Below are 25,959 nucleotides of genomic sequence, written 5' to 3'. Positions count from 1 at the left end.
AGACACAGATCAAGGTTAAAGCATCATTATCACCCAAAAATGAAAATTCAGTCATTATCTCCTGTAGAGGGTGAGTAGATAATGACTGAATTTTCCTTTTTGCTCGAACTGTTCCTTTAATTACTGCAAAAATTTGTAAAAAGGACAGCAGTCAGTGCTGTTGTCCCACAGGAAGGTCCTGGGTTGAGGATCTGGTTGGGGCAGGGCCTTTCTGTGTGGAGATTGCATCTTCTCCACAGCTTCCTGCTCCCTCCCACAATCCAAAAACATGCAAAAAGTTAATCGGTTACTAAAATTGTCATTCATGTGAGTGTGAATGGTTGTTTGTCCCTACACGTCATCCCTGTGATGAACTCATCCAGGGTGTGCCCCGCCATCGCCCAGTGTCAGCTGGGATCGGCTCCATCCCCTCTGAAAAGGATAAGCGGTTTCAGATAACGGATGGATGGATGGAGCACTTTCACTGATCCGTGTCTATGAAGGTTTCTTCTCTCAAAGTCACAAACTTTCAAGGATTTCAAGGCCCTGTGGGACCTCTGTGAACTGATACAGTGACTTCCAAGGTGAGTTTCTCAGGTCATTCAAAAGATATTTGAAGGGCATATTTTTTAGTCTGATGAAGCAGATTTTGATTTTTATTCTAGTTCCTTCATCTTGTATTATAAAAGAGATAATATATATATATTTTAATTTTTTATTTTCTCCTTTTATTCAAGAACTTCAAATTCAAACAATCCAAACAAGTTCAAAATTAAATTAAAAGTAAATTTGAAATATCTACATAATCCAATTGGGGTTTTTTTTTTCCAATTTCTGTTTAAACTTTCAGTGGAAGTCAAATATGATTTCTGATGTGTAACTTTAAACAGACGCTCCTTTATTACGGGCCGCTGAGACAAAGCGGCCCCTCATCTCGCAGACAATGCCTCCCTCTTCTTCCTGCGCTCTACCGCCCCCCGCAGGCGCAGCCCGGCGCTGCTACAACCAGCTACAACAGGCGGTAGGAGTGGATGAGCCTGAGCCGGAGCCGAGCAGTCAGTCTGCCCTCACAAGGAGCACTCTTGTCGGAGGTGAACCGCCCCTCCGCCTGCCAAAAAAAAAAAAAAAAATACCCCTCCGCCTCCGACTGGAAACAGGAGCCGGCCCGGTGTCCGGAGCGGGGATGGATCGATCCGTCGGCTTGTAGCGGAGTCCTCCCATGCGTCAGCCCCGGGAATGGATCAGGAATCCGGTGTGGCGTCTGCGGGGAGTTTCATCCCCCTGAATGAACACGAGCAGAGGTATTACTCAGGTCTGCACAGCCTGTGCCAAGCCGACACTTCAGGAAAACTGTCGTCCGGCAAAGTGGCGGAGCTGTTCAAGGCGTCTCAGCTACCTCCTGAATCCCTGCATAAAGTGAGTACAGCCGGGCACATCTGCGCCTGCCTGCTCATCACATGTTACCAAGTGTGAAGGAGCTGAGGGCTGCAGGCTGCTGATCACCAGACCTCAGTGATCTGCAGGACACACACACACACACCATCATCAGGCTGTGGTCATCCTCACTATGTGATCATTACATTGTGTATTGTACATGCATGTGTGTGATGAGAGGTTTTACACACCCCCTGTGCTGTGCTCTGTCTCACAGCAGGGTCTACCCCCCTTTACTCACTGCATTAGCTGTAAAATGTGGCTGTGTGTCTCCTCCCTGCATCTGTAGCCCAGCGTGCTGTGAGTGCTGGATGGTTTCTACAGTGAGGGGCTCAGGCTTCGGCTCTCAGAGATCTGATTTTCCACACATGTGGGCAGATGTTTTTTTCCACATTACAGGCAAAATCACTCTCTGCTCGGTTCAAGTCGTTTGTGTTGACTGTGGTTTTTTCTACTGTGAGGAGGTCAGATTTCTATGTTTAAAGGGGCAGTATGTAGTCATTCAGGAACTCACAAAGGTCATATTTACAATGTTAATAAGGTGGAAAACTCAGAAATGATTATTTTTCCTTAAGCTGTTCTCAGAGGAAAATAAGACACTGTTTGAAGCTAGAAAAGGTGGCAGGGTCCGCCACATATAAACAAAGTAAAACAGCATGAAACTGTGTCGTCCTTTAAGGTCAGTTTGTTTATTTAGTTTGTTCAGACATAAAATAATCAGTCAATGAAGATCTTTCTCTTCTGATTACAGACTGTACCTCTAATGGTTTGTATCAAGGTTGATGTTGTGTCACTTATTCACCTGCCTGTAAGACTGAGGTCTGCAAAATCTCCTCTATTTAAAGCACCGTGATGTGGTGTGGCATACAAATTATACAAACTACATCACAGCTGACGATTATTTTCATTCTGAGCTAAAGGAGCACGAGGTGGTTTTGAGGAGAGAAAAATCTTAATGACTGGATAACCCGATAACCTTATTCCCTTTGACGACGGCTTGAATAGATATTTCTGAGTTTTCATTTTTACCTTATTAATATTGTAATTGTTAGCTTTCTGAGTTTGCTTTTTTTCCCCCGAGACTACACAGTGCACCTTTTAAACAACCTTTAATTAATCTTTGTATCGTTTTGTCTATAAAATGTTGGAAAACATTGAAAAATGTGACTCAGTGACGTTGTTTGTTTTGTTCGACCAACAGTCTGATATCCTTAGAAAGTGAATTTACAGAGATTTAAACTGAGTCCTCTCAGTTTACCTGGAACCTGTTTGTAAAAAAGGATCTAAACGAAACTTTGATCGGTTATCAAAAGCCTAGTGACTAAATAATTGATTCATTCAGCTCTACAGATAACAATTCTGCAAACCATGCTGCTGTATTCTAAGTTTTGTAGTACTTAACGTTATGATACATTAATATTAATAATCTGATCTTATTGCAGACTTTTGAAACTTGCTCGAGTTGTGTGATCCGTAACAGAGAACATTAAAGTGAGACTGTTAAAGGAAGAAACAACACGGTGTGTTGAGTTCATCAGTAATATAACAAACCTTTGCTCAGCCTCACTTGGTCTGTTATGACCAGGGGTTTGTTTTGGCTAACGTTAGCAAACATTAGCAAGATATTGCTGTATAAAGGACATTAAAGGTGCAGTAAGCGATTCTGGAGAAAGATGGCTGATTTTTTAATCTCATTTCCAGGTCGTCAAATACCAACACTGTGAGTTGGTGGGTCGGCCGGCCACCACTCTATCTTACATATTGCACCTTTAATGAGTCAGGTTTTCTTCTCTTCTTACTTTTCTCTCCACTTGTGCTACTTTTACACATTTTTTTTAGCATCTATCATTATTCTGTATTTTCCACTCATGGCCACAGGTACATACCCTGGTGTGAGGTAACGCTGTGCGGTCTTTTTACAAACATTTCAACTGTGTTACCACAAGAAAATAACATGACTATGACAAAAATTAGAGCAGACTTTACACTCAGGGATTGTACCCTTTCACAGACTCATATTATTTATATTTAAGGGATGATACAACACACTCATTTTAGCCGTTGTAGTGCTAAACTGTATTTAATTGGCTCCACGGCTCCGTCGCTCTGCTGACCCACCGCGGGGATATAAACATATTTTTCCAGCTCAGATGAGCACAGCATGTTGCCGCCTCCATTCACGCCACTCACAGTCCCTTGTGGTCAGCTCCCGGCGATCGCAGCCTATTGTGTGTCTGTGTGGGTGTCAGGAAGTTTGGCATTGAGCTCCGCTTCCTTCCTGTCCGGCCTGGATCGCCGCCACCACCAACGCAGGGGTGATTGACACAACAGTCTTGTGAGCTGCGTACGGCCTTGCTGCAGGATGCCTGCAGGATCACTCTTGGACTCAGTGGGTCATTGTGTCAAACGGTATCATGGGATCGTAAATGGTGTATTTCCTCCGTGATAACATAGAAGTTGTGCTGTGATTTGACGTGGTTTTCGCTGTAAATGCGCTCTGTGCTATTTGTCAAAACAAGGGGGGGGTTTTCCACAGGGCGCTGTGTGTAAAGGTGGGTTTTGTCGAGTCACGATTCGCCAGATTGGCCAAAGTCACAGAGGAAGGATCTTTGTGTCGGGCGTGTGTTGACAGCAGATAAGTAGTAAAAGCACGAGCCCTCTTCCTGCTGAGCTGTCAGTGCTGTTGTCTGTCAGAGAAAGGCTCAGCTTCCCACACATTAGTCTGCAATGAAATCAATTATTATGCTGATTTTATGGACTTGGAGTGCAGCAAATCTTCCCCATAACAATTATCACGGGCGCACGATGAATAGAGATTTTCATTTGGAGTGCACGAGTGTTTGATTGGATCCTTCCCCTGTGTGAGCACCGCACATTTAATTAAAACACAGACCGTGCATGGATTATCCATTAATGTCTCTGCCTGAGTCAGCTCTCAGGTTGAAGGTGAGGCCTCTGGTGACAGTGACATGTCGAGTTACATGTGTTGACAGACATTGCTGTGGAACCGGTCTGGTTAAGGTGTGGCCTTGTTCAAGGTAATCTCTCCGGATCTCAGCTCGCTGCTGCTCTCGCATCCGGGACCGGTCCTGCCACATTGAGCTACATCAACAACATGCTTGTGGCGAGGCTTTAGCAAATGCAGTACGAGGCTGTTTGTTGACCGCGTAGGCCCTGAAATATCTGAACAACTATCAGATTGTTTTGTTGTGAACATTTGTACACACGTTCTTGGTCCCCAGAGGATGAATCTTCGTCTTTTTGGTGAAATATCTCTGCAGCTATTGGATGGATTGCTGTGAAATTAGCTACATATGTGCATGATCCACAGAGGATGAATCCTTAAGACTTTCCTGGTACCCTGACTCTACTTCCAGAGCCTCCAGCAAGTTGACATTGTCGCCTTTTGGATTGGATGGACTGCTGTCCACATGTTTACAGACATTCTTGGTCCCCAGAGGAGATCATGTGTGTGCTCTCTTTAGTAACAGAAAAGTTTTAGTAATCTGTGTGTCAGATATCAAGTATACTAACAGGCTGAAATTCAATCTGGACTTTCTCAGTCACGCTGTCAACAGGACATGTGATTTATTTAATATCCAGAAAGTAATACCAGTGATGACATTATCTGTGCTGAGATGTTTTTGGCATTCATACATCCTCCTTAAATAACTTTCCCCCCCTCGGGCCGCAGATCAGACCTGCCTATCTGGTTCCTCAAGGTCCTCACTGGGGCTCCTGAAATGATCACATCATTAATCTTTCTTTGCTGACCTCAGGCACACTCACGAGCACTGCAGACCCGACCTCCACTGTCTGCTCAGCCTCTCGCCGGCCTCCACTTGTTCTGGATCTGCCTGTGAACGCTGCTGAGTGAACACAGTGCAGGTCACGCAGACATAATGGTCTCATAAGGCGATGTGAGCCACATGCACTCCACCCGCCCTTCAACCTCATTAGAAACCTCTTTGTGTTGTTGTGGCCTGAAAAAATATAAAAATATATCTATTGACGTTAGCATGCTAACTAGCCAGCCTTGTCCCATTTTGGTCCTAACCTCCTGCGCTAGCGGTGTAAACATCAACAGTCCTCTGATCACGGCTAACTGAGCTAACTAGCTAATGGCAACTACAGTAAGCAGCAGTTCTTATATATATTTAGGTACATTTGATATCACATAATTTAAGACTTTTGCTTAAGGGACTGGCTGATTTTACCAAAGTAATATTTCTGCATGATATCTTCTTTGAGTATGACGTTTGGGTACTTTTTACAACACTGAGTTTTGTGTGGATGAGAGGCAACATATACATATCGTTTAAATATCTTCAACAGTAAAGTTGATTATTATGTTTACATGCACAGTCTGAAACAAGTGTGCGCATGACCACATTATTTCCAGTCACAGAGGAGCTCGTGTTCACATCAACACACTTCTGAACTCAGTTATAAACGGTCTCGCTTTTCAAGAACCTCTTTCTTTTCCCCAAATATAACTTCTTTCAGTTATATTTTGGAGAATTTTTCCTTGATTGTCGCACATAATCCTAATCTCCTTTGCTCCCCCAAAGCGGTCATTGTACCTCTAATCAAAAGAGTGCTGGATAAACAGATCCCACTGTGCTGCTGATCCCTTACATACTGTTTCTTCAAGTAGAGCCTGTAATTTTGTACTACACATTAACTTGATCACGGTGTAAAACAATCACATGGTTAAGATTACTCTGGTGCTGACTAGATTAGGTTTCTGAGTGGAGCAAAAACAATAACTGAAAGATGAGATGTATCAGTGCAATGTGTTGTTAAAATCTGTCCACAACTCGTCTTTTTTCAGGTGACCGAGGTGTGTGGAGCGAAGCGTCTCGGCTACTTCGGTACGCCTCAGTTCTACGTGGCCCTGAAGCTGCTCGCGGCCGCCCAGTCTGGCCTGCCCATCCACCTGGAGAGCGTTACAGCCAGTAAGTCTGCTGCTGCTCGGAGAGGAGGCGTCTTACGAGAGCAAAAGGGGATCAGGAGATTATCGTAACATGGCAGGATTTGGTCTAATCTGGATGAAAGGGGAGTCGCGTGGAAAGGGCTAAGTGGGTTTGCCCTTATTACAGGAGCACACGATCAGTCACACCCCGACCGCAGAGAAAATCTGTTTTCTACACAGCACATTGTAGCATGATGGATTATTAGAAGAAGTATGTTGAGAGTTTTTATATTCACCGCCGTGTGATTCAGTAGCAGCTCAGAGTAAGACGTGTACAGACGCTCATCCTGATTAATTCCCTCCGTCTGATTCTAGCTTCATCATAGAGGACGAAAAAAGTCTTCTTTCCACACATGAAATACTTTAGTTCATGACTTATTTCCAAGGAAAAGAACAAAAGTGTAGTACTAGAGGAAAAACTAATTCATGTCTCCCTTTAGATCTACCTCTGCCCAGATTTACTGGGCTGAAGAATGAACCAGAGATGCGATACTCAACCGTCCCTGCAGGTGTAGACGGGGCTCAGAGTGGAGCTGCACCTGCTTCGGTCCCCTGGACTCCTGCAGACAGGAGCGCCTTCAGACACCTGGAGGCCAACGCAGAGAAGAAGGTAAGCTCGTGGCAAGTTACTGTCTGACACGTCTCATTTAAATAAATCATTTTGAGTTCAGAAGAGAGTTTATAATCAGGCGTTTATCACTGTTAAGGTGTTCGAAGAAGTCGACAAAGAGTGAAGCACTGAGCAAAAACATTCCAGTCAGCTGTGTTCATCAGAGCAGAAAGGTTATGTTGATGAGAGATTAGAGAGTGGCAGGACTCCTTGAAGGCACCAGACCGGCCACAAATCTGCAGACTCATGCAGAAAGACATCTCAGAACACAAAACTATTTAAAGAATTTAAGAAAATTAACTCGTAGAGCCTCAGTATGAACGGGAGGAATGATAGCAGCAGATAAATACCTTGTTATTGTTTTAAAGGTGCAATATGTCAGAATTTTAGTTGAAAACATAAAAGAAATAACAACAATTATCCACATATTGCACCTTTAAGAAAGACTGTCATCATTGTAGCACGGTGTTAGCTTTGAGGTTAAAGGCAGCAGGCCATTTTTTGGGGATGAGGGGAGACGCCATCCCTCCTGTTAGCAAAATGACCATATGTGTCCCCCTTGTTAACCTGCAATCCCTCTCCATCCCCCCCCCCGAGATCACTAATAGACAATAAATTATTGAGAAATATTAAATTATTACATTTTAGAGCATCTGCCTGCATTGAAAATCATTTACACGACACGACTCAGCCAATCACATCATTGTATTTGTTGTGTATTGCATTAGGCATTGTAATTTGAGTCGGACAGATACTCAGAGGAGAGAACAGTTTGAGAAAATGGACAGCGAAAACAGAGCTTTTAATCAAGGATGGACTAATCCGTGTTCATTTTTCCCACGGGCACTTCAAGGTCATTATGACTCATATCTGACACCATGCCGATTATTAAAAGCTGCAAGGGGGAGCGCCACTCCTCGACAGCACAGAGCATGCTCTGAGCAAACACACCTACTCAAATCTGAGGGCACAGGAAATGAAATATTTTATATGTTACTGCATCGTAATGCAAGTTAGACACGATGATGTTCTGGATGTTTGCTCGACGACTTTGTCTCTAACTGGACCTCTTTAAGTTTAACTGACAGAACAAATCAAATCAAAATAGTGCCTGTCTCTTTAAGGCCCCCCCTCCCCAAAAGCCCGATCTGCTCTGATTGGTCAGCTCTCACAGGCCTGAGCAGGCACCACACACGTCAGCTCTGCCGGTTGCTTTAGCAACCACGGCTGTGCTGGGGGCGTTGACTGTACAGCTTTGACATCACGACCTTGCAGAAGTCGTGTCAGCTCGTTTAAAGACACAGTTCATGAGTATGAGCTGTGTGCATTGAGGATGGATTGATGGATCTGTGGGTTGAGTGTTTTAATCGTTTCACTGTATCTGTTTATCTCCTACACCTGCTTTATAATAAAAGAAGACACGGAAATCCATCTTTTTTTACAATATGGGACCTTTAAGGTGCCCACCATGAATCCCACTGTCCCTGGTTTGAGTTCAGCCAGCGATCAAAATGAAATTCAGGAAGTGCGACCAAAAGTATCCTTCCATAATAATGAAATGAGAGAGTTGTACGAGGTCAGTACCACAAAACAACATCAAAAGAAACATTACAACGACTTATGATGAGGTTGCATTTGCCTCCAACCTCACCAGACCTCAGTGTAACAGAGGAACAGGATGTTCTTAAAACGAATGTGCCCGTGATTATCTGGATGACCCAGCCACACTCTCGTGTTAGTGGGCAACTTTCCAGCAACGTGTAAAAAGCTGTTCAAGGAGTAACTAGAAGTGTAGTCACAGAGGAAACTTATTGATCTGTGTGTGTGTGAAACAAATACTGTGTCCCTGAAGGAGCCCTGGTCTCCGCCACGATCGCCGAGCAGTTCGCCGCCTCGCTCCCCGCTGACCTACCGCAGTTACACGTACAGCAAGCAGAGGAACGGGGCCGACTCGCAGATCGGTAAGCGGGTTTCTAGTCTTACAACAACAATACACTCCGAAACACTGAAACACTGCAGTGGACTGCAAGAAGTACATATGTTGCGCTAGTCATGCATTATGAATTAGTATTGAAATGAGTACGATGAGGTTTTTACTGCATCTCTGACACCTGTTCAGTCCTCCAAGGTGGGAAGCTCTGATTTTCTCCCCTCGTGTTAAATCTTCTGGTCCTCCTGACCTGTGAGTCTCTCATTGTCAGGTCACATTGTACATTACACTTTACATGATGTAATCGGTAGGAACTCGTCACATGTTTGTCTCAGGTTTCTCCTCCGCTGAAGCTCTGTTTTATTTGTTTTCTCCCGTCCTTCAGCGTATGACAGCAAACATTCCTCACGCCCGATGGTTCAGCTGGAGCAGCACTCCTCGCCCGGCAACTACGGGGCTAAACCCACGGTGGAGCATCCTGCCATGGCTCGGGTGAATACAGATCCCTCATATCTTAATGATCATGTAAATAGTTCTGCATTATGATCCCTGTGTATCTCTTTCCCAGGCTTCCTCGTCAGAGAGGCTGGAGCAGCAGGGCGTAGTTGACTATTCTGACGATGACCCCTGGAGGATCACAGAGGAACAGCTGGAGTATTACACCAATCAGTTTAAGACCCTGCAGCCTGACCTGGGGGCTCTGATTCTAGGTATGAATCTCCCTCCCTCCCTCCTGCTGCACCTATACATAAAAATACAAATTCAAGCTATCTCACGACCTCATGACTCTTCTCCTAGGAGCCATTGCAAAGAACTTCTTCACAAAGTCCAAGCTGCCCATACCAGAGCTTTCCCACATTTGGTAAGTGCTGACTCATTGTGTCCTTGTTCTGCTCCAGGGTCAGTTGGATGTTTATCAGCCAAGTACAGAGGCCTCGTTTTAAAGGTGCAGACCTTTTTTTTTTTGTCTTCTCATCCCTGAACAAGAAAAGGCCTCGCTGCAGCCATATTCAGGGCTGATTTATCATCTGTTACAACAAAGGAGGCTGACTGAGTGGAAGACGGTGTCATTAGGAACATATAACATGGTGATCTGTATGAAAATATAAATGATTTGATGAGATGTTACTCACAATTTGGAATAAATTGACACTTTGCTCTCCTGCCAAGAGTTATATGAGGAGATCAATACCACTCAAGTGAAGCTACAGCCTGGAGAGTTAGCTTAGCATGAAGGATGAAAATGGATGGAAACAGCTAGCTGTTCAGATATGATACATACATTTTAAGAGTTTACATTTTTACACTTAAATTTCTGTATTTTGTTTCCTTGGTACAGAGCCAGGCTAGCTGTTACCCAATGTTTACAGTCTCTGTGCTGAACTAATCGGCTTCTGGTGGTTAGCTTAGTTAACAAGGCTCAACTGTCCCTTTAATATTAGTGAGTTAATCAGTGTGCTATATATAGTTTGTTTATTTTTCTCAGAAACTAAGGTGTTAAAGCAACACTGGGGGCTACAGTATATGAGCTGGTGATGCTAAGTGAAGCTAGCTGTTTCCCTCTGTCTTCAGGCAAAGCTAAGCTAACTGAGAATGGTATATGTATATTTTCCAACATGTTGAACTATTCCTTTAATGTTGATAACGTTATAATTAATTATATACCATTTCACAATGTTTCTATGCCATATGATAATGTGGTATCATGTTGGTAAAATAATGGTAAAACTTTATTTTGTAGGTCTGTAATTTCAGAATAATTTGCCGGTTATTTCCTGTAAGGTTTCTGGAAAAGAGCGACGTAATGTGGCATTATTATGAGGGAATTATTTTGAAATGATGGATATCATGGATCTGCAAAAACAAAGTTTATCATTACAGATAACCTGAATGTAATAATCTGGATTTGTAGTTTGAGTCGTAACTCTTTTTACATTGTTTTGTTTCTTCATCTTACTCTTTCAGGGAGTTGAGTGACGTGGACAGAGACGGCGCTCTCACCTTCTCTGAGTTCTGCACAGCCTTTCACTTGATAGTGGCGCGCAAGAACGGCTACCCTCTCCCAGAGAGCCTTCCTCCGACCCTGCGACCCGGGTACATGCAGCAGGAAGAGGACATACCGGATACACCTGAGGTGAGAGGAAACGGCCATGAATCTGTGATCAGAGACATTCATCAGACTGCCTGTCTGTGGTGACTGAAACATCAATTTAATTGTGCTTTTTATATTTTTTTTGCAGAGTGCAGGGCCTCTTATCGTCTTTGAGGATGCTGAACTTAGGCCTGGTCAGATGGTAAATCAATTCCTCATGAACTCTAAAACCAGTTGTAAAGCAAAGTGAGTGTGGAGTCCCTCTTTGGAGCCTGTAGGGGGCACTAACGAGCTAAGCATGACGCTGCTCCGAGTTGCTCCAGCAGTCTCCCCATCATCACGTTGAGCTGAGAGCGTAACCTTGTGCTTTCCTAAAATGCACCAAACATTTGACATTATTTCAGTCTTTCCAGGCAGCGTTGTTGTTGTTGTTGTTGTTGTGAAATAAAGCAGATAATTCTGTGTTTTTGTTGTTGTTTTCTTTTGTAGGACCGGAGCATTATAGAGAGGCTCCAGCCGAGTCTGGCCACAACAAAGCAAGATTTGGAAGAGGAAGCGTGTAAACAAGGTCAGATCAGATATTTATTTTATATATTTAAGCAATTAAAAATACAGAAAAACAGTTTATTCTAAAATTAGATGCAAGGAAAATGTATTTCCTCTTCATGTATCTGATCCTGCTGCTGTGTCTGCAGACGTAGGTGTGATGAGGGTGAAGACATCTCAAGAGAAACCGACTCTGCAGCTCGGTGCTTTTCCCGAGAGGCCAGGTGAGGCTCAAAACTCCTCCTTTTTTTCACGTGGGAAAATGACAGTGAACCTACGCACCGCAGATACCACGATACCCTCAGCACTTTCAGTGTGTCGGGAGTCTTTCCTCTTTTGTCACATTTGCTGAAAATATGCGGTCGAGCTGAGATTTTAGCATTAAAGTAGGTCTAAGATTGAAATCTGCTGTACTCACAGCACACTGCAGCGTTGAGGTGCGTCAGGATATGTTTTGATTCAGAAGATTCGACCACAATGAGACAGAAATGATGTGTAGCGCTGATTGAGCTACTTTACACACATGCAATTACAGCTTGGTGGTTCCACAGGGAAGTAGCTGCTTCTCATTTACAACAACTCAAACTACTCTGATGCACATCTAACATATCCTTCCTCACAGAGCCACCTCATGACCTGGACACACAGATGAGGACTAAAACTAGACCCAGGTGAAAAAAACATACTATTATAACACGTTTTAACTCTCACGTTGCTCATTAATCTGATTCTACTTTTTGTTTTTCCACCTGTGTGACCTCCCCTCCAGGTCCTACTCCAGCACTTCTATCGAAGATGCGATGAAGAAAGCGGAGGAGCCCCCCACGCCTCCGCCTCGACCCCAGAAGACCCACTCCAGAGCCTCCTCGCTGGACCTCAACAAGCTCTTCCAGCAGGGCGCTCCAGGTACGAGTCGCACGGCCACGAACTCTCCCCGTCTTCATTCTCACAATGCGCCCGGAGCGACGGGCAAGCCACAAGCCCGTTATTGTGTTTTGTTTGTGACGGTTCTTCTTTCATGGGAGGACAAAAAAGGGAAATGGAGATCTGTGGGTTTTATTGTGCAGCGTGAAGGTTGAGAGTGTCTGCTTATGGAAATATGGCCGGTTTTATTTCTTTGCTTCTTTCAGGAGTCACATTTCTCTCATTAAACCAAAGTAATACAGCCACGCTGGTTTATAGCTCAGTGATGTTTTGTCTGGGTTTCAGGGGTGAAAAGTGGATGGTTGCCACCTCCTCCAGCCCTCCCGCCGAGACCAACAGCCTCACAGGTGAGCCGGTGAACGAAGCCTCTGAACCCAGACTGTACAATGAATTAATAAAGAAAGTAAGCTTTACTTGATCAGCGCCGATCGCCTCTCTTCACAGGTTCCTCATTTCATCAGCGTCTCAGAGAAAACTCCCCAGACTAAAGTGCTGCAGCCGAACTTTGCTGACTTCAGTCGCTTTAGAGAAGAGGTGAGCATAAAATCTGATTTTCTGCTTCGATTTGTCTCGGTTTGGAGTTTCCTAAAATGTAGCGAAGGAATTCTGTCTGAAAAAAGGGGGAAGAAAACACGAGAACTCAAAATCCCATCTTCAGACTGTCAGCGTTTTCCACTCCCCCGTTTTCTGTCCTCCATCTCAGACATAAATGTGTCACCGAGGTCATGTTTGTCAAATATACGGACCTCTATTTCAAGGCACAAGTGAACTCGAAGGGTTATGACGGCGGCGTACATCAAACTGAGAGCGAGAGGATTTATTTATGGCCGAAGTGACATGTGGCTCAACCTCATTCTCGTCGTCCTTCATTTGTCTTTCCTGACACTTTATGTCATTTCATTTTGGTTTATACTCTTATCCCGTTACACGTGTTTCTCATCCATCATCCTCACATGGAGACTAGTGAGAGAAAGTTGGTAGGAGGGATGTTTTAAAGTGTTCATCTTATATATTCTGATCCAGCATTAAGCGGTTAACTCCCAGTGTCTGCTATCCAGGATCGTATTATTGTCTCAAGAAGTTCTTCATAGTGTTTCACCAGCTTGACTCGGTCACACAGCCGCAGTCCGTCCTCTGATAACAAGCCATGTCGGTCAAAGCGTTTCTGCCTGTAACATGTGCATGTAAGCCTTTCATCACTACGCAAGAAGAGATGGACAAAAAAACACTTTTCCAATGTTGAGCAAGTCAAGTCAGAAGTTATCTCGTGAGACTCTTCGTACAGAGCAGGTCAAGAACATACTCTTTGTATCCTTCTAAATGTCTTTAAAGTTATCCAAGTAATGTGAAAAGTACTTTTTCAAACCCTCGATTTCTGTAATAAGCTGTATGCCAACAGAAATGATTAACAAAATGTGCAGATGCTCAGCTTTTGTATTAACTGGACTCACGTTTAAGAGTTTCCTGGTGATTCATTGTGAAAGATTATCGGCTGTAGTTCTGACGTCAAAGGGACGGTGCAGCGCCTCATTTTATTTGAACAGACTGGCTCAATCCTTCCTCTCTTATCTCGGATCTCTTGTGATCTCTAATCGCTCATGGTTTGTACGTGTCGAACCCGGCGGACTCTCACTACTCGCTCGTTTCCTGTGCAGTATCACCATTACTTTGTCTTCCCACAGGATGTTTTACTTACTCTTAATTAAATCCAAAAAGACCGGACGGTCCCAGAGGTGGCCAATACCCTGCATGTTTATTTTCCACTTATACGTGAAACCGAAACTCACACCGGCCCGAATCCCTCAGAGAGACTAAGTGAACTACAGGCGTAGTTAAAAATAGCTTCCTTAAACATAAAACATGTCAATCTTAAGTTAAGGGTGAATATTTGATAGCAGCCTTTACAGAGAACCCCTAGGAGCAGCTCAGTTAGCAGTTATGGAGAAACAGCCTCACTTTCCTTATCTCAGAGGACTTCACTGATCTTCATGTCACTTAACCTCAGTTAACCTAACTTTACTTCACTTGATTTGACTTTACTGAACTCAAACTGGCAATAGACAAGTTTTTTTTTTTTGCCTTAATGTATCATAAGAAGAACCTGGCTAATGTTGATCCAGTCAGGGGGTTGTCTGTTTCCACTTTAAAGGAGACATATTGTGCTCATTTTCAGGTTCATAATCCTATTTTTTATTACGACTAGAATAGGTTTACATGCTTTAATGCTCCAAAAACACATCAGTTTTCTCATACTGTCCAGTGCTGTGGCTCGTTATTCCCCCTCCATCTGAAACGCTCTGTTTTAGCTCCTGTCTCTTTAAGGCCCGCCTCCCGAATACCTAGTTTGCACTGATTGGTCGGCTCACACACACCTGAGCCAGCACCGCTAGCAACAACAGAGCAGCTGTGCTAAATCAATTCTTATGTGCCAGACTAGCTGCTTAGGCATAAATTATGCAAATATGTGACATGGTGATGTAGTGTGATGTCACAGAGTCACAGAATTAAAGGCGGGACCACTGACGAGGCGTTTCAGGAGTTTTCTGTGGGAGAGAGGAGCTCCTGTCGGTGCGGACTTTGACCTTTTTTTGACTTTCACAATCTTTTACATGCACAAGAAGATTTATATATAATTTTTAAAACGCTGAAGGAAAGGAAATAAAGCAAAAAATCATCATAGGTCTCCTTTAAAACCAACACTTACGCCACATCACGATGAAGATGACATATAGTCTGATATCAGGATAATGATATAATATTGCCCAGTCCTGACCACAGCAGGGCCTGTAAGAAGAAACCACAATTGCAATCTTACTCACATCAGTTAAATGAGGCCAGTTGTAAAGATCCTGTCGTCTAAAGGTCGGTGTGACAGTGATGGTAACTCTTCAGCTCTCTTTGCATTGCTGGAGTGAAACAGCCGTGACCTGTGGCTGATGTTGCCCACACATGCTGCTGATGGAGCTCCTGTGGTTTATTGCCGCTGCAGCGACTACTGCTGTAACCTTTTTTAAATGTTTCCATGCTGCGGTTGTGTTTCACATCAAATGGTGCAGTGAATCTTTGGGTCATTTATTTGTGCCTGCTCGCATGTGAGTTGCGTTGCTCAGCAAAACGGATTTTTAGGTTTCCTGGGCACAATTTACAGCGGTAGCATTAGCCTGTTGAAACGATCAGGAAAGCCCAGGAATTTTCGTGCTGCCACCACAATGGAGACGGCAGCCCGTAGAAATTAGTGGATCAGATTTACTAAATGCAACATTAACAGATGGGGAAACGGTGCAGCGTGGATAAAGCACAGCAGTGAGAAAATGCCTTCAACTTTCACAACGGCTAAACTTAAAGAATTGACCTTCTGCTGTTGGACCTGTCTTCACACTCTTGCACTGTTAACCTCTCTGCTGAATGAAAGCAGGTGGTGCTACTTTATGCATTATGTCTAGAAGAGAATAATGGCTGAAATGCAGCAAGAAGATGCAATAAAAGCAAGTTAATCCATCATGACTGCCCCTGAGCAGGCAGGAAGCTGCGCCGGGAGAGCACTAGATCGTGGTCCCTGCAGGGAGGGTACTGATTTATCCTCGGTCAGCGCAGGGCAGGCACATTTCATCCTGCCTCTTTAGCAGATCCTTCACATTATTTAACCTCATCATGACATCTGCACTCTTATGCTTGGCCGTCTGTAGGAAGAGATCTGTTATTGTATAGCTGATGTGACCGATGTCGTACCCAGTTCTTAGTGTGATTTAATTTTACTCGTGCTTTTGTCCTTGCTGCAGGAGGAGAGCAGTGTGAAACCTGACGAACAGGGTCCACGCTCCAGATTCGGTCGAAGTACTGAAGACTTGACAAATGCTTCAAAACAGGTCTGCACTGACCACGTAGAAATGCCAGACCATGCTGGTTTTATAGTATGAGTGTGTATATCTCTCATTAGGTGAGGAGGAACATTTCTAATTGATTTTTATGTCTGAAACTTTCCTTCAGGATGTGATTGGAGTGTCTCACAGTCAGGCCCCGCAGAAGCCGGTCCGCAGGAAATACCACCCAGACAGCCAGAACCTGGAGGCCGTACCTCCGCCCGCCGTGCCGTTTCCTACCCCCTCCAAACCTGCTCAAAAGTCAGTCAAACATTAGCTTCTTTAATTGAGATTTTAAAAGTGCAATATGTAAGAATTTTGTTTAAAACATTCAAAAATGAGCTAAATTATCAACAGAATGTGAAGTAACGGGCCTGACGTCTATGTATCGTGTTGCAGAGATATGCTAGCCACGTTGTACCTCAAGAGGTAATAATCCAATAGTAAACAACACCAACACTCCTGTGGCGCTCCAAGCTCCAAGCCTGGGCAGAGTCGGCTAATACGACCTCTGGCTGCATGGTTAACTGAGCTCAAAAGCTAATGGCAGCTACAGCTAGCAGCAGTGAATGGTTGCTCTTTTAAAATGCTGCCCCACATTTGTTTTTGGAGTATGAAATTTGACAGTTGGCCAGTTCTTACATATATTATCATTCAGAAGGTGGTAGACAGCAACGCAGACCTAAAAAGAGAGTGAATATTTGACTTGAACAGAAAAAATATTTCAAATGAATGCAAATATTGTGCGGCGTCTGTCTGATATATGAATAAGCCACTGTTTGCTGACATGCTAGCCACGCACGACCTGATATCACCGTGTTGGTGTTGTTCCACAAACATTATAGTGTTGCTCTCTAGGAGCATCATTGCAACTGACCGATCACTTGTTTTGTAATGTCATATCACAGAAAAAGACCAGAAATTAAACAGACATGGGAGAAGTTATCCTTTGGGACACTTGGATGTACCTTAACTTAAACCATGAAGTCATTTTTGTGACCTAAATCTTACCAAACATTGACCGAAAACTGAAATAAACCAAAATAAATAAGTGAGCTTAGTGTAAGAGTAAGTGAACAGTATAATGATGTGTCCCAATCAGAATATGAAGCCTGCTCTCCTGGGTGAACGTTCTGTACTCAGCCCACTCAACCACAACAACTTTCTCGACATGCAGACTCTGGAGCAACATAAATTATGATGTTCTCGGCACAACACCAACACGGAAATTTCAGGCAGACCCGTTAGCCATATCAACTTCATGGGGAGATATTATGCAAGTGTTGTGTTCCATGAAAAACGCGCAGGTTTAAGACGTTTTTGGACCTAAACACTGTAAGGTGATTATTAACCACTGAAAGCTATCCAGTTGGGGGGATTTAACAGACATTAAGACGCACCCTAACCAACCGTAATGAGTCCAGCATGTGTGCTCCTGTCTCCACTTTGAGCAGACAGCTCACTGAGATTGTCTGTCAGTGCTGGGGGAGGTGACCATCAATAACAGTAGTGTCTGCCAGCTTTGGCTGGATGATTGATGAAAACCACTGTGCTTTCATCTGATCACTTCATATTTTCACTTTATCTGAAGGCTTTTTAATCTCCAAACAGTGTTTAGACCCAAATAACACTGAAAGTAATGGAGATAGACAGTATGTAAGAATTGGCCACCTGTCAAATTCATACTCCGAACAAATAGAGGGCAGCAAATCACCAGAGGACCTGCTAACTGCTGCTAAGTGTAGCTGCCATTAGCTTGTTAGCTTGTTAGCTCAGTTGGCTGTGCAGCTAGCGGTCCTACCAGTCAGTGCCCACCACCGGAGGCCTGAGCTGTACTGTCAGACTATCGTATCTTGAAGTACAAATGGGTACTTGGTGGTACGCTAGCTGATTAGCATGCTAACTTGAGTAGATATCTCTGCAGCATAATGACATAATGTCAAAATGGTTATTTCTTCACATTCTGTTGATCATTTTAACTAATTTTAATTCACATATTCCCTTAAGTTGTGCTCTGAACAAGGTTGGTTATGTTTTATAATTGTATGTATCTAGAAAATGAACTTAAAGCCTAGTAAACGTGGATAAAATTCTCTCTCAGGTTGCTGTCCAAACAGAAGAGGGAGATCCAGATGGCGATCCGTAAAAACAAGGAAACCAACGCGGTGTTGACACGTCTCAACAGCGAGCTCCAACAGCAGCTCAAGGTCTGTCCATCTCCCGTTCCAGAAAACACGACTTGCAGATGTAGCAGTCTGTGTACAGTACTCTGCTGGATGAGGGCGTGTTTGTCTATGTGAGCGGGTGTGGACTCCATTAGTGGCTGGCCGCAGTGACTTTTTGACATTCCCTGCCCTCCTCCTCCTCCTGTGGGACACTGAAATGGGGAAATACACAGCTCAATGAAAGGACGGGGACTTTGTGAACTTTGTGTGTCAAAAGTTTAATCGCAGCGTTCTCACATGAGTTTGACAACAAATGCTCCTGCTGCTGGTCCAAGTTGGTGAAAAGCCCCGAGCCTCGACTGTCTGCTCGGCTCCCCGTCAGTCATAGCTGAGCTAATGGCACAGACTCGGCTGTTTGCTTTGGGGATCTGCCTGTGGCACACGTATTCACATTGGGAACACATGCTGCATGCCTGTCATTCTCCTCGTAAACGATCCAGTAGCGAAACCTTCACGCTCACATGCAGCTACTTTTATAGCTTCCAATGCATCCGAGAGTCGAGGATGAAAAAAGAGAAAAAGATCACTCAGCGTTCACGTCGGCAGGATGATTGTAAAGCTACGTTTTCAACTTTGATAATTACATTCTTGCTCATTTAGTGCTTGTAAATTCAGGGTGTTTGCTCTAATTCGGCTAGTTCCTCAAAGCATCTGTGGAATTTTGCAGAGAAAGGCATACGTGTCTTTATATAGGCCAAGGCCTTGTTCAAATACCAGATAGCCACTGGCATTCACAACTGTCTTCTTCAAAATAGAGCCTGGGCCGGTCAGCCGTCCAACTGCAACAGGGTGTGTGAGGGAGGACAGGAGGCTGCAGGGAAAGCGGTAGCTCTTCCTCCATGTGAATTTACCTTATGACCTTTTTTATAGTGCAGTGATAAATTGAAGGGGGTCACAAGATCATTAAATATATAAATGACAGACATAATAGTAACGTTTCTGAATTAAAATGTCTTTAAACAGCTACACCTCTGTTATATATTTGTGTTGAGAAATCCGTAATTGTCAGTTTCATTTGGTCACTATATCGTCCTGGAGGGAGTCAGACAGTGAGGAAGGAAGTGGCGAGCGAGACTAAAGTAGCATAAATAGATTTTAAAACATTACCATCTGTGGTGACATTTTCTGACTCAGGCAACATTTCTTGCCTGAGTCACAGAGATAGATTTTCATTGGCAATAGTGGTTGTTTAACAATGAAGACAACTCCCATGATCCCACGCTGCTTCCATACTTTGTTTTGTTTTGGACTGAGAGAGCCTCAGTGGCAGAAATGACATACTGTGGGTTAAAAGATTAAAGACCCCACCACCCACCTAGGCCCATAAACTCTATCAAATGAAACAATCGCAAATTAAAAAAACACAATAAGACAAAACGTAGTCACAACTGGCTAAATCCTCACTACAACTGATCTTAACCTTCAAATCTCCGATGGATAAACCTTTTTAAATTAAGTCTAAATGAAATGAAATTTAAAGAAAGTACAGACTTGAGGGGTCCCGAGAGGACATTGCTTAGTTTTAAGTGGTTACAACTCAAAAAGTTTGTAATCTTGTATGCTGTTCATTCTGTCCAACTCTTTCATATTTTGGGGTGTAATGAACATTTGGGGGCCACTTTAGGGCATTGGTGTTGTTATAGATCGTAGTAGTTGTCATGGCAAACAAAACAAATAATGGCACAAAGCTTGTGAGCTAGTTAACGTGAGTCTGCCTCAAACCGGTAAACTCTTCTCACTGTGTTCCCCAAGAGATGAAGTCAGTATGGTCACTCCCCACTCCCTGCTGTGCTGAGCTTTCTTGTGGGGGGTGACAGAGTCCCCAAAGAGAAAATAATTACATTCTGGCTTCATTATTGGTAAAACACAGAGATTTGAGGAATCTTCGTGTCCAACATCTTTGTGTCCATCATCTTGTTCTAGACCATTGTTACCATGGCAAATAATTTAATCACTGCTGGAAGTACATGTCGTGTTCAAAGTGCACTGATCTTTTTTTGTATGTTTTTGTTTTTTTGGCTGCAGGTGGTTCACCAGGAGAGGGTCACCTTGGAGTCCCAGGTGGAGCTTCTGCGGCCTCTGGCCTCGACGTGACTGAAGTCTGGTTAGACTCGCCTGCGTCACGTAAATACATCCCCATCAAACATGAATGTTTGAGCCGGGATGCAGAAAGTTGTTTTCCTTTTGTTATGAATACATAATAAATGTAAAAGGGTCGAGGATGGGGACAATCAGGGATGTGACTCTTGGATTTTCTTTGAACGACTCCGGCCCCACATCCAAATGTTACCGTTCTACTTTTAAAGCTGTTTTGCAGGATTAAACCATTCAATTTTTTTAACCACTGTATAATATGCATATGTTAAATATCCTGTTATTCACTGTGACATTCTAACTTATTTTTCTCTTTTGACTTTCCATCAATCTTACCGTGATTACAAGACATAACAGTTTGAACACATCTTGCCATGACTCAGTTTCATGTGTATCCACATGTGGTCTAAAGCAGGCGATGGTGCTACAGATTAGTTTCTGAATCTGATTACTTCTTGCACTTCAGGTTTTAAAAAAAAAAAAAGTTGCACTTAACGCTTGAGAAAGCCACATTAGTTATGAGTTGGATTTAGCAAGATCTTCAGCCTGTATTCAAGATTTGATTGTCTTTTGTCTCAATGTAGCACAGGGACATGAGGCAGTCGGGACACTGAGGAATGTGACACTGGATTTGTATGAAATATGGACATTTTACTTGAAAAATTTGCTCCATCCTTAACGTAAGCACTGTCTGACTGTTGATGTTTTAATCCCCTGATGTTTATTATATGCACCGCGTCCATTGAAACCATTACAAGCAGTCAGGAGAAGAAATGAGCACAATATTCTTCTAATGTTTTGCAAGATAGATTTCAAAACAGCTAATTTCTCTTGACATGGAGATGTGGTTTTGATTTTATCTATGCAAAGATGAAGCTTGCTTTAGACCACCCCCCCCCACACACACACACACATCCTGATTGTACATGAGGGCAAAAGAAGTGTTTGAAATACCTGATGGCATGCTTGATACTGCATGCTGGCTAAAATGATGTGAGCACTGGACTGTAAATTCACCTGGAATAATGCACAACTGAGCTCTGGGCTGAAGACAATAATCAACCTAATCAATAAAGTTGTCTATTTTTATTGATTGTAATTATTTGATCGTAACTATTCACACAAGAGTTGTCCACTTTTTTTCTGTCATACTCACAAAGCATGTTCTTCTCACGTCTAGCACTCAAACGAAGGTGACATTGACATTCGGATACATGCAGATGTATCAGACGTCGTTATCGTATCGTTGGTGCGGGGGGCAAAAGAGATCAAACAGTCTGCAGACTGACCCTCCGGCTCTCACATAGCAGCTGTGCTTTCTCCGACACAGACATAACAACCAAGGGTCAAGCAGATCACCGCTGACGGCTGTATTCCCAGACCCCCCGTCGCTGCCGTCCAAAAATATCCACCGACACGCTTTGCTCCCATTTAGACACCTCACACCTATTTCTTATTCATGTTGTATTCAAAATACACACTTACGTCACGTCTTTCAACAAGCTGCTTGGATCACAATAAAGAACTTTGATATTCATCCAGACATTTTTACAACCTACTGACGTGTTATATCAATCCTTCTGACTTCGCTGATCCCCTGACTCCACCTTTAGGGCGACCAGCAGGTCAAACTTTTCACTTAACCTGTGAAATATTGCAACATCTACTGTATGTATTGGCACAAAAGTTGGTACAGACATGCATGGTCCCGTGAGGATGAATCCTAACGAGGTTGGCGACCCTTTGACTTTTCCTGTAGTGCAACCACGAGGACGACATTTGTGGTTTTGATTGAAATTCCTTGGAAACTTTTGGATAGATCGCCATGGATTGTGACGCAGACATTCACGTTCCCCTCAGGATGAATTGTAATAACTTTATTGATCCTCTGACTCTTCATCACATCACTCTTCACACTCTTCTGCACCACCATTAGAATAAAAGTGTCCATGCAAAAGTACCTGTAATGATATTCCCATCAGCCTCAGCTGCACTTTTAATGCTAATTAGTAAATGTCAACATGCTAGCATGCTATCTGCAAGTTGATAAACATTACACCGAACTAACATCAGCATGTTTGCATTGTCAAAGTGAGAATTTTAGCAGGCAAATATTAGCATTTCGCTCAAACCACCTCTTTGCCGAAGTACATCCTCACAAAGCTGCGAGTCTTGTTACAGACTGCACGGATGATCGGCTCTCGTTGTTCCTGGAAACAGCAGCACATAACTCATTTTTTCAGGATGTGAAGGATTGTGCAAGACTCAATCGAGCCCAGCAGAGAAACACAGAAAAGTATGACCGAAGCAGTCCTATTAGGTGATTGAAATCGCAGGACGTTTTTTAAAGAAAATGAAACAGGTGATTAAATCCAAGGAAAACAGCGGCACACTGTTCGAGCCCGTGTGAAGGCATCCCTGAATAATGCGGCGCTCCCACATCTGAGAAAACTGAATGGAGAAAATGAATGAGCTGGAGAGAGTGAGTTCAGTCTGGGAGACAGACACAGGATGCCAGACGACAACAAGGCGCTCGCAACTGCTCTGTGCCATAACCAATATTTGGCACGGCCCTGCCTGTCAGTACCTGCTGCATCAACTCACAGTATCTCCTCCTCATCTTATGCATCAGGAGAGGGGTGTGCGTATTCATTAAAGCTTAAAGGGGAGCAATTCTCACTGAACTATAAATACTACTTAAAAGTGTTTGGTTTGCATTTCAAGATGACAGCTGCACGTGATGAGGGAACTATAAGTGTCAGCCATGTGTCGTCTCTTGGGTAAATGCCAGTTTGATATAATTGCCAACTAGCTATCTCACACAAAGTCAGCAACTGGCTTATTATTATCTACATGGTTAGGACTATTATTGATTCGTCTAGCTGGAGACAGTGATATTTAATGCTCTCAGACACAAATAGAAAAAAATCTCCGTACCAGAACTGGGCCTCTGTAGACCTCCATATTAAACCGGGTTTCAGAAAGCACTGTGATGATCAAATCTTCATTGGAAAATAGCAGAAACTCGAAGTGAATCTAATGAAATGAACTGACAAAGACATGAAGGGCTGTTTTTCAAGTTCAAACACACTGTAAATGTACAATCGGCTTCTCAATAACTTGTAACGACCCCGGTGGCTTAAAGTTAAAGCTGACCCATCTCACAACAAAGATTACCAGCCTTTGTCCGTTCAAGTTAGCCCTTTGTTTGCAGCACCATTACTCAAAGATGACGCCATACGCCGTTTCTCTCGTCTCCCCTTTGTCCCAGGCCGGGCTTTGCAAAGGTTGCACTTCTGGTGTGGACTTTAGTTAGGCCACAGGAAGGGCTTTTAGGCTGTCACCTCTGCTGATTCTGGCCCCGTCAGCTGGTGGGATTTAGCTAAACACTCATTCAGCAAATGTGAATGAAGCTCGGCCCAGGCTGTCAGGTCTACACACAGAGGTGAGAGCAAAGATTAACCTAGACATGGAGACTGTAAAACGGGAAACCTCACAGTTTCACCACAAATTAAGAATGAATAAAGCTCTAGTTGCAAAAAATGATGGTGTGATGGCTTTGACCAAGCCGGATACTGAGGGGATATCAGGTACAGAATAATCCTGATCTGAGAAGCTGTCAGTGCCCTCCATTTTCACCTATAACTCACCCATAATAGAGCCAAACCACCACAGTGTAAATAATAGAGGCCGTGTGATGCTTGTCCAGGATTTGTTACATAATCTCTGTGTTATACATTATCTACATTTTTCTCTGTTGTCAACTCTAAAAAATAAGATGACAGTTGAAGTAGGGCTGAAATAGTCATTACTTTCAATAGCCGATAATGTTTTGATTTATCAATGAATCGTTTGAGCTACAAAATAGTGAAAACTGTCCATCATAGTTTCCCAGAGCCCACGGAAACATATTTAAATGTCTTGTTTTGTCTGACCAACGATCTAAAACCCAAAGACATTCAGTTTGTTATCATAGCGGACTAAGAAAACCAGCAAATATTCAAACTTCAAACCAGAATGGAGTCTGGAACCCGTTATTTATTTGAATCTTTGGCAGTGAATATTAAAAAGATGACTTAAACGACTAATAATTTGTCACATTTGTACTACATACTGCATTTTCTGCAGTCAATTAATTAACTTGATGATACACTTTGGATCTCCTGTAAGTACATTTACTCAAGTACACTACTCAAGTACAAATTCAAGGTACTTATTTCCATTGAATGCTACTTTACACTTCTCCTCGATTTCATTTCTGAGGCATATATTGCATTTTTTTCCTCCACAACAGTTAATTTCATAGTAAAAAACATTGTTTGTTTCTTTATGTGTTCTCACTGCACAGCCACATGATAATCTTTTAGGATATGATGCATATCTGTAAATCAAAATACCAAACAGAAACACTGTAAAGTTGTTCAAATGTGCTCAAAAATATCATATTTAATAGTAGAGCACTGACCGGGAGCCTTCTACCACTCTGTGAGTGTTTTTACTTTTAAGTCTACTTTAAAGGTGCAATATGCAAGAATTTTAGTTTATAAGATATATGAAGATATAAGAGCTTTGATGCTTTATCAAAGACGTCTTTGTATTTCTAAGTGCCGTATCGTAGGCAACTGGACGTGTTTCAGTTTCTTGGAGACGTCTCACCTCTCATCAGAGGCTTCTTCAGTTCTAACTAACTGGAGGGGAGTTGCAGGCTTTTAAACCCTGTGTGGGAGTGTCCTCACAGAGTCTTTGTATTGTGTTAGCTGCATGGCTAACTGGGATAACAGCAGCTACAATTAGTGGCAGTTAGCGGTTATTCTGGTCATGTGCTGCCCCATATTTGTTTTGCGTATGAATTCAAGAAGTGGCTAATTCTTGCATATGGCAGCTTCAAGTGCATTTTGCTGGTATTAGGGATACCTACATACTTTTACTTAAATAAGGTTTGGAGTGCAGGACTTTTACTTGTAGTGGAGTATTTTTACAGTGTTATATTGGTACTTTTACTGAAGTGAATGATCGAAATACTTCGTCCACCACTGATATCCATTTGGTTAATTATACTCTTATATACAGACCAAGGAAACATGGTTAAAATATTAAAATGTGTAGTATTTAGTGTGTCATTTTCTCCTTTATGAATTAAACAGAATAATACTATAACAGACGCCTGAACTGAACTCACTTCATCATACATTGTATTTTACATCTATTCTCCTAGTATATGATTTTAAATTACCCATAATACCTTTGGTGTGATGTGTATGCAGTGCCCCTCCTGAGAGGACTGTGGGCA

At 43.0% G+C, this 25,959-nt stretch overlaps 1 protein-coding gene across 1 annotated transcript; it reads left to right on the top strand.

The window, feature by feature from the left end:
- Nucleotides 1-772: 772 nt before the first annotated feature.
- On the top strand, nucleotides 773-21,758 carry reps2 (RALBP1 associated Eps domain containing 2). The gene is made up of 19 exons (XM_084355305.1): nucleotides 773-1,395; nucleotides 6,248-6,371; nucleotides 6,829-6,998; nucleotides 8,851-8,959; nucleotides 9,314-9,420; nucleotides 9,497-9,638; nucleotides 9,727-9,790; nucleotides 10,894-11,062; nucleotides 11,169-11,222; nucleotides 11,510-11,588; nucleotides 11,716-11,790; nucleotides 12,189-12,237; nucleotides 12,336-12,472; nucleotides 12,776-12,837; nucleotides 12,935-13,024; nucleotides 16,270-16,356; nucleotides 16,478-16,611; nucleotides 18,452-18,557; nucleotides 20,601-21,758. Exons 1-19 carry the CDS (start codon nucleotides 1,216-1,218, stop codon nucleotides 20,667-20,669), a joined length of 2,007 nt encoding a protein of 668 aa, XP_084211431.1. The 5' UTR covers nucleotides 773-1,215; the 3' UTR covers nucleotides 20,670-21,758.
- The last annotated feature ends 4,201 nt before the right edge of the window (nucleotides 21,759-25,959 follow it).

Source organism: Pagrus pagrus (assembly GCF_965226575.1).
Source record: "Pagrus pagrus genome assembly, chromosome: 6".
In the NCBI taxonomy this organism is placed as follows: Eukaryota; Metazoa; Chordata; class Actinopteri; order Spariformes; family Sparidae; genus Pagrus; species Pagrus pagrus.
This window is presented reverse-complemented; position numbering and strand designations above follow the sequence as displayed.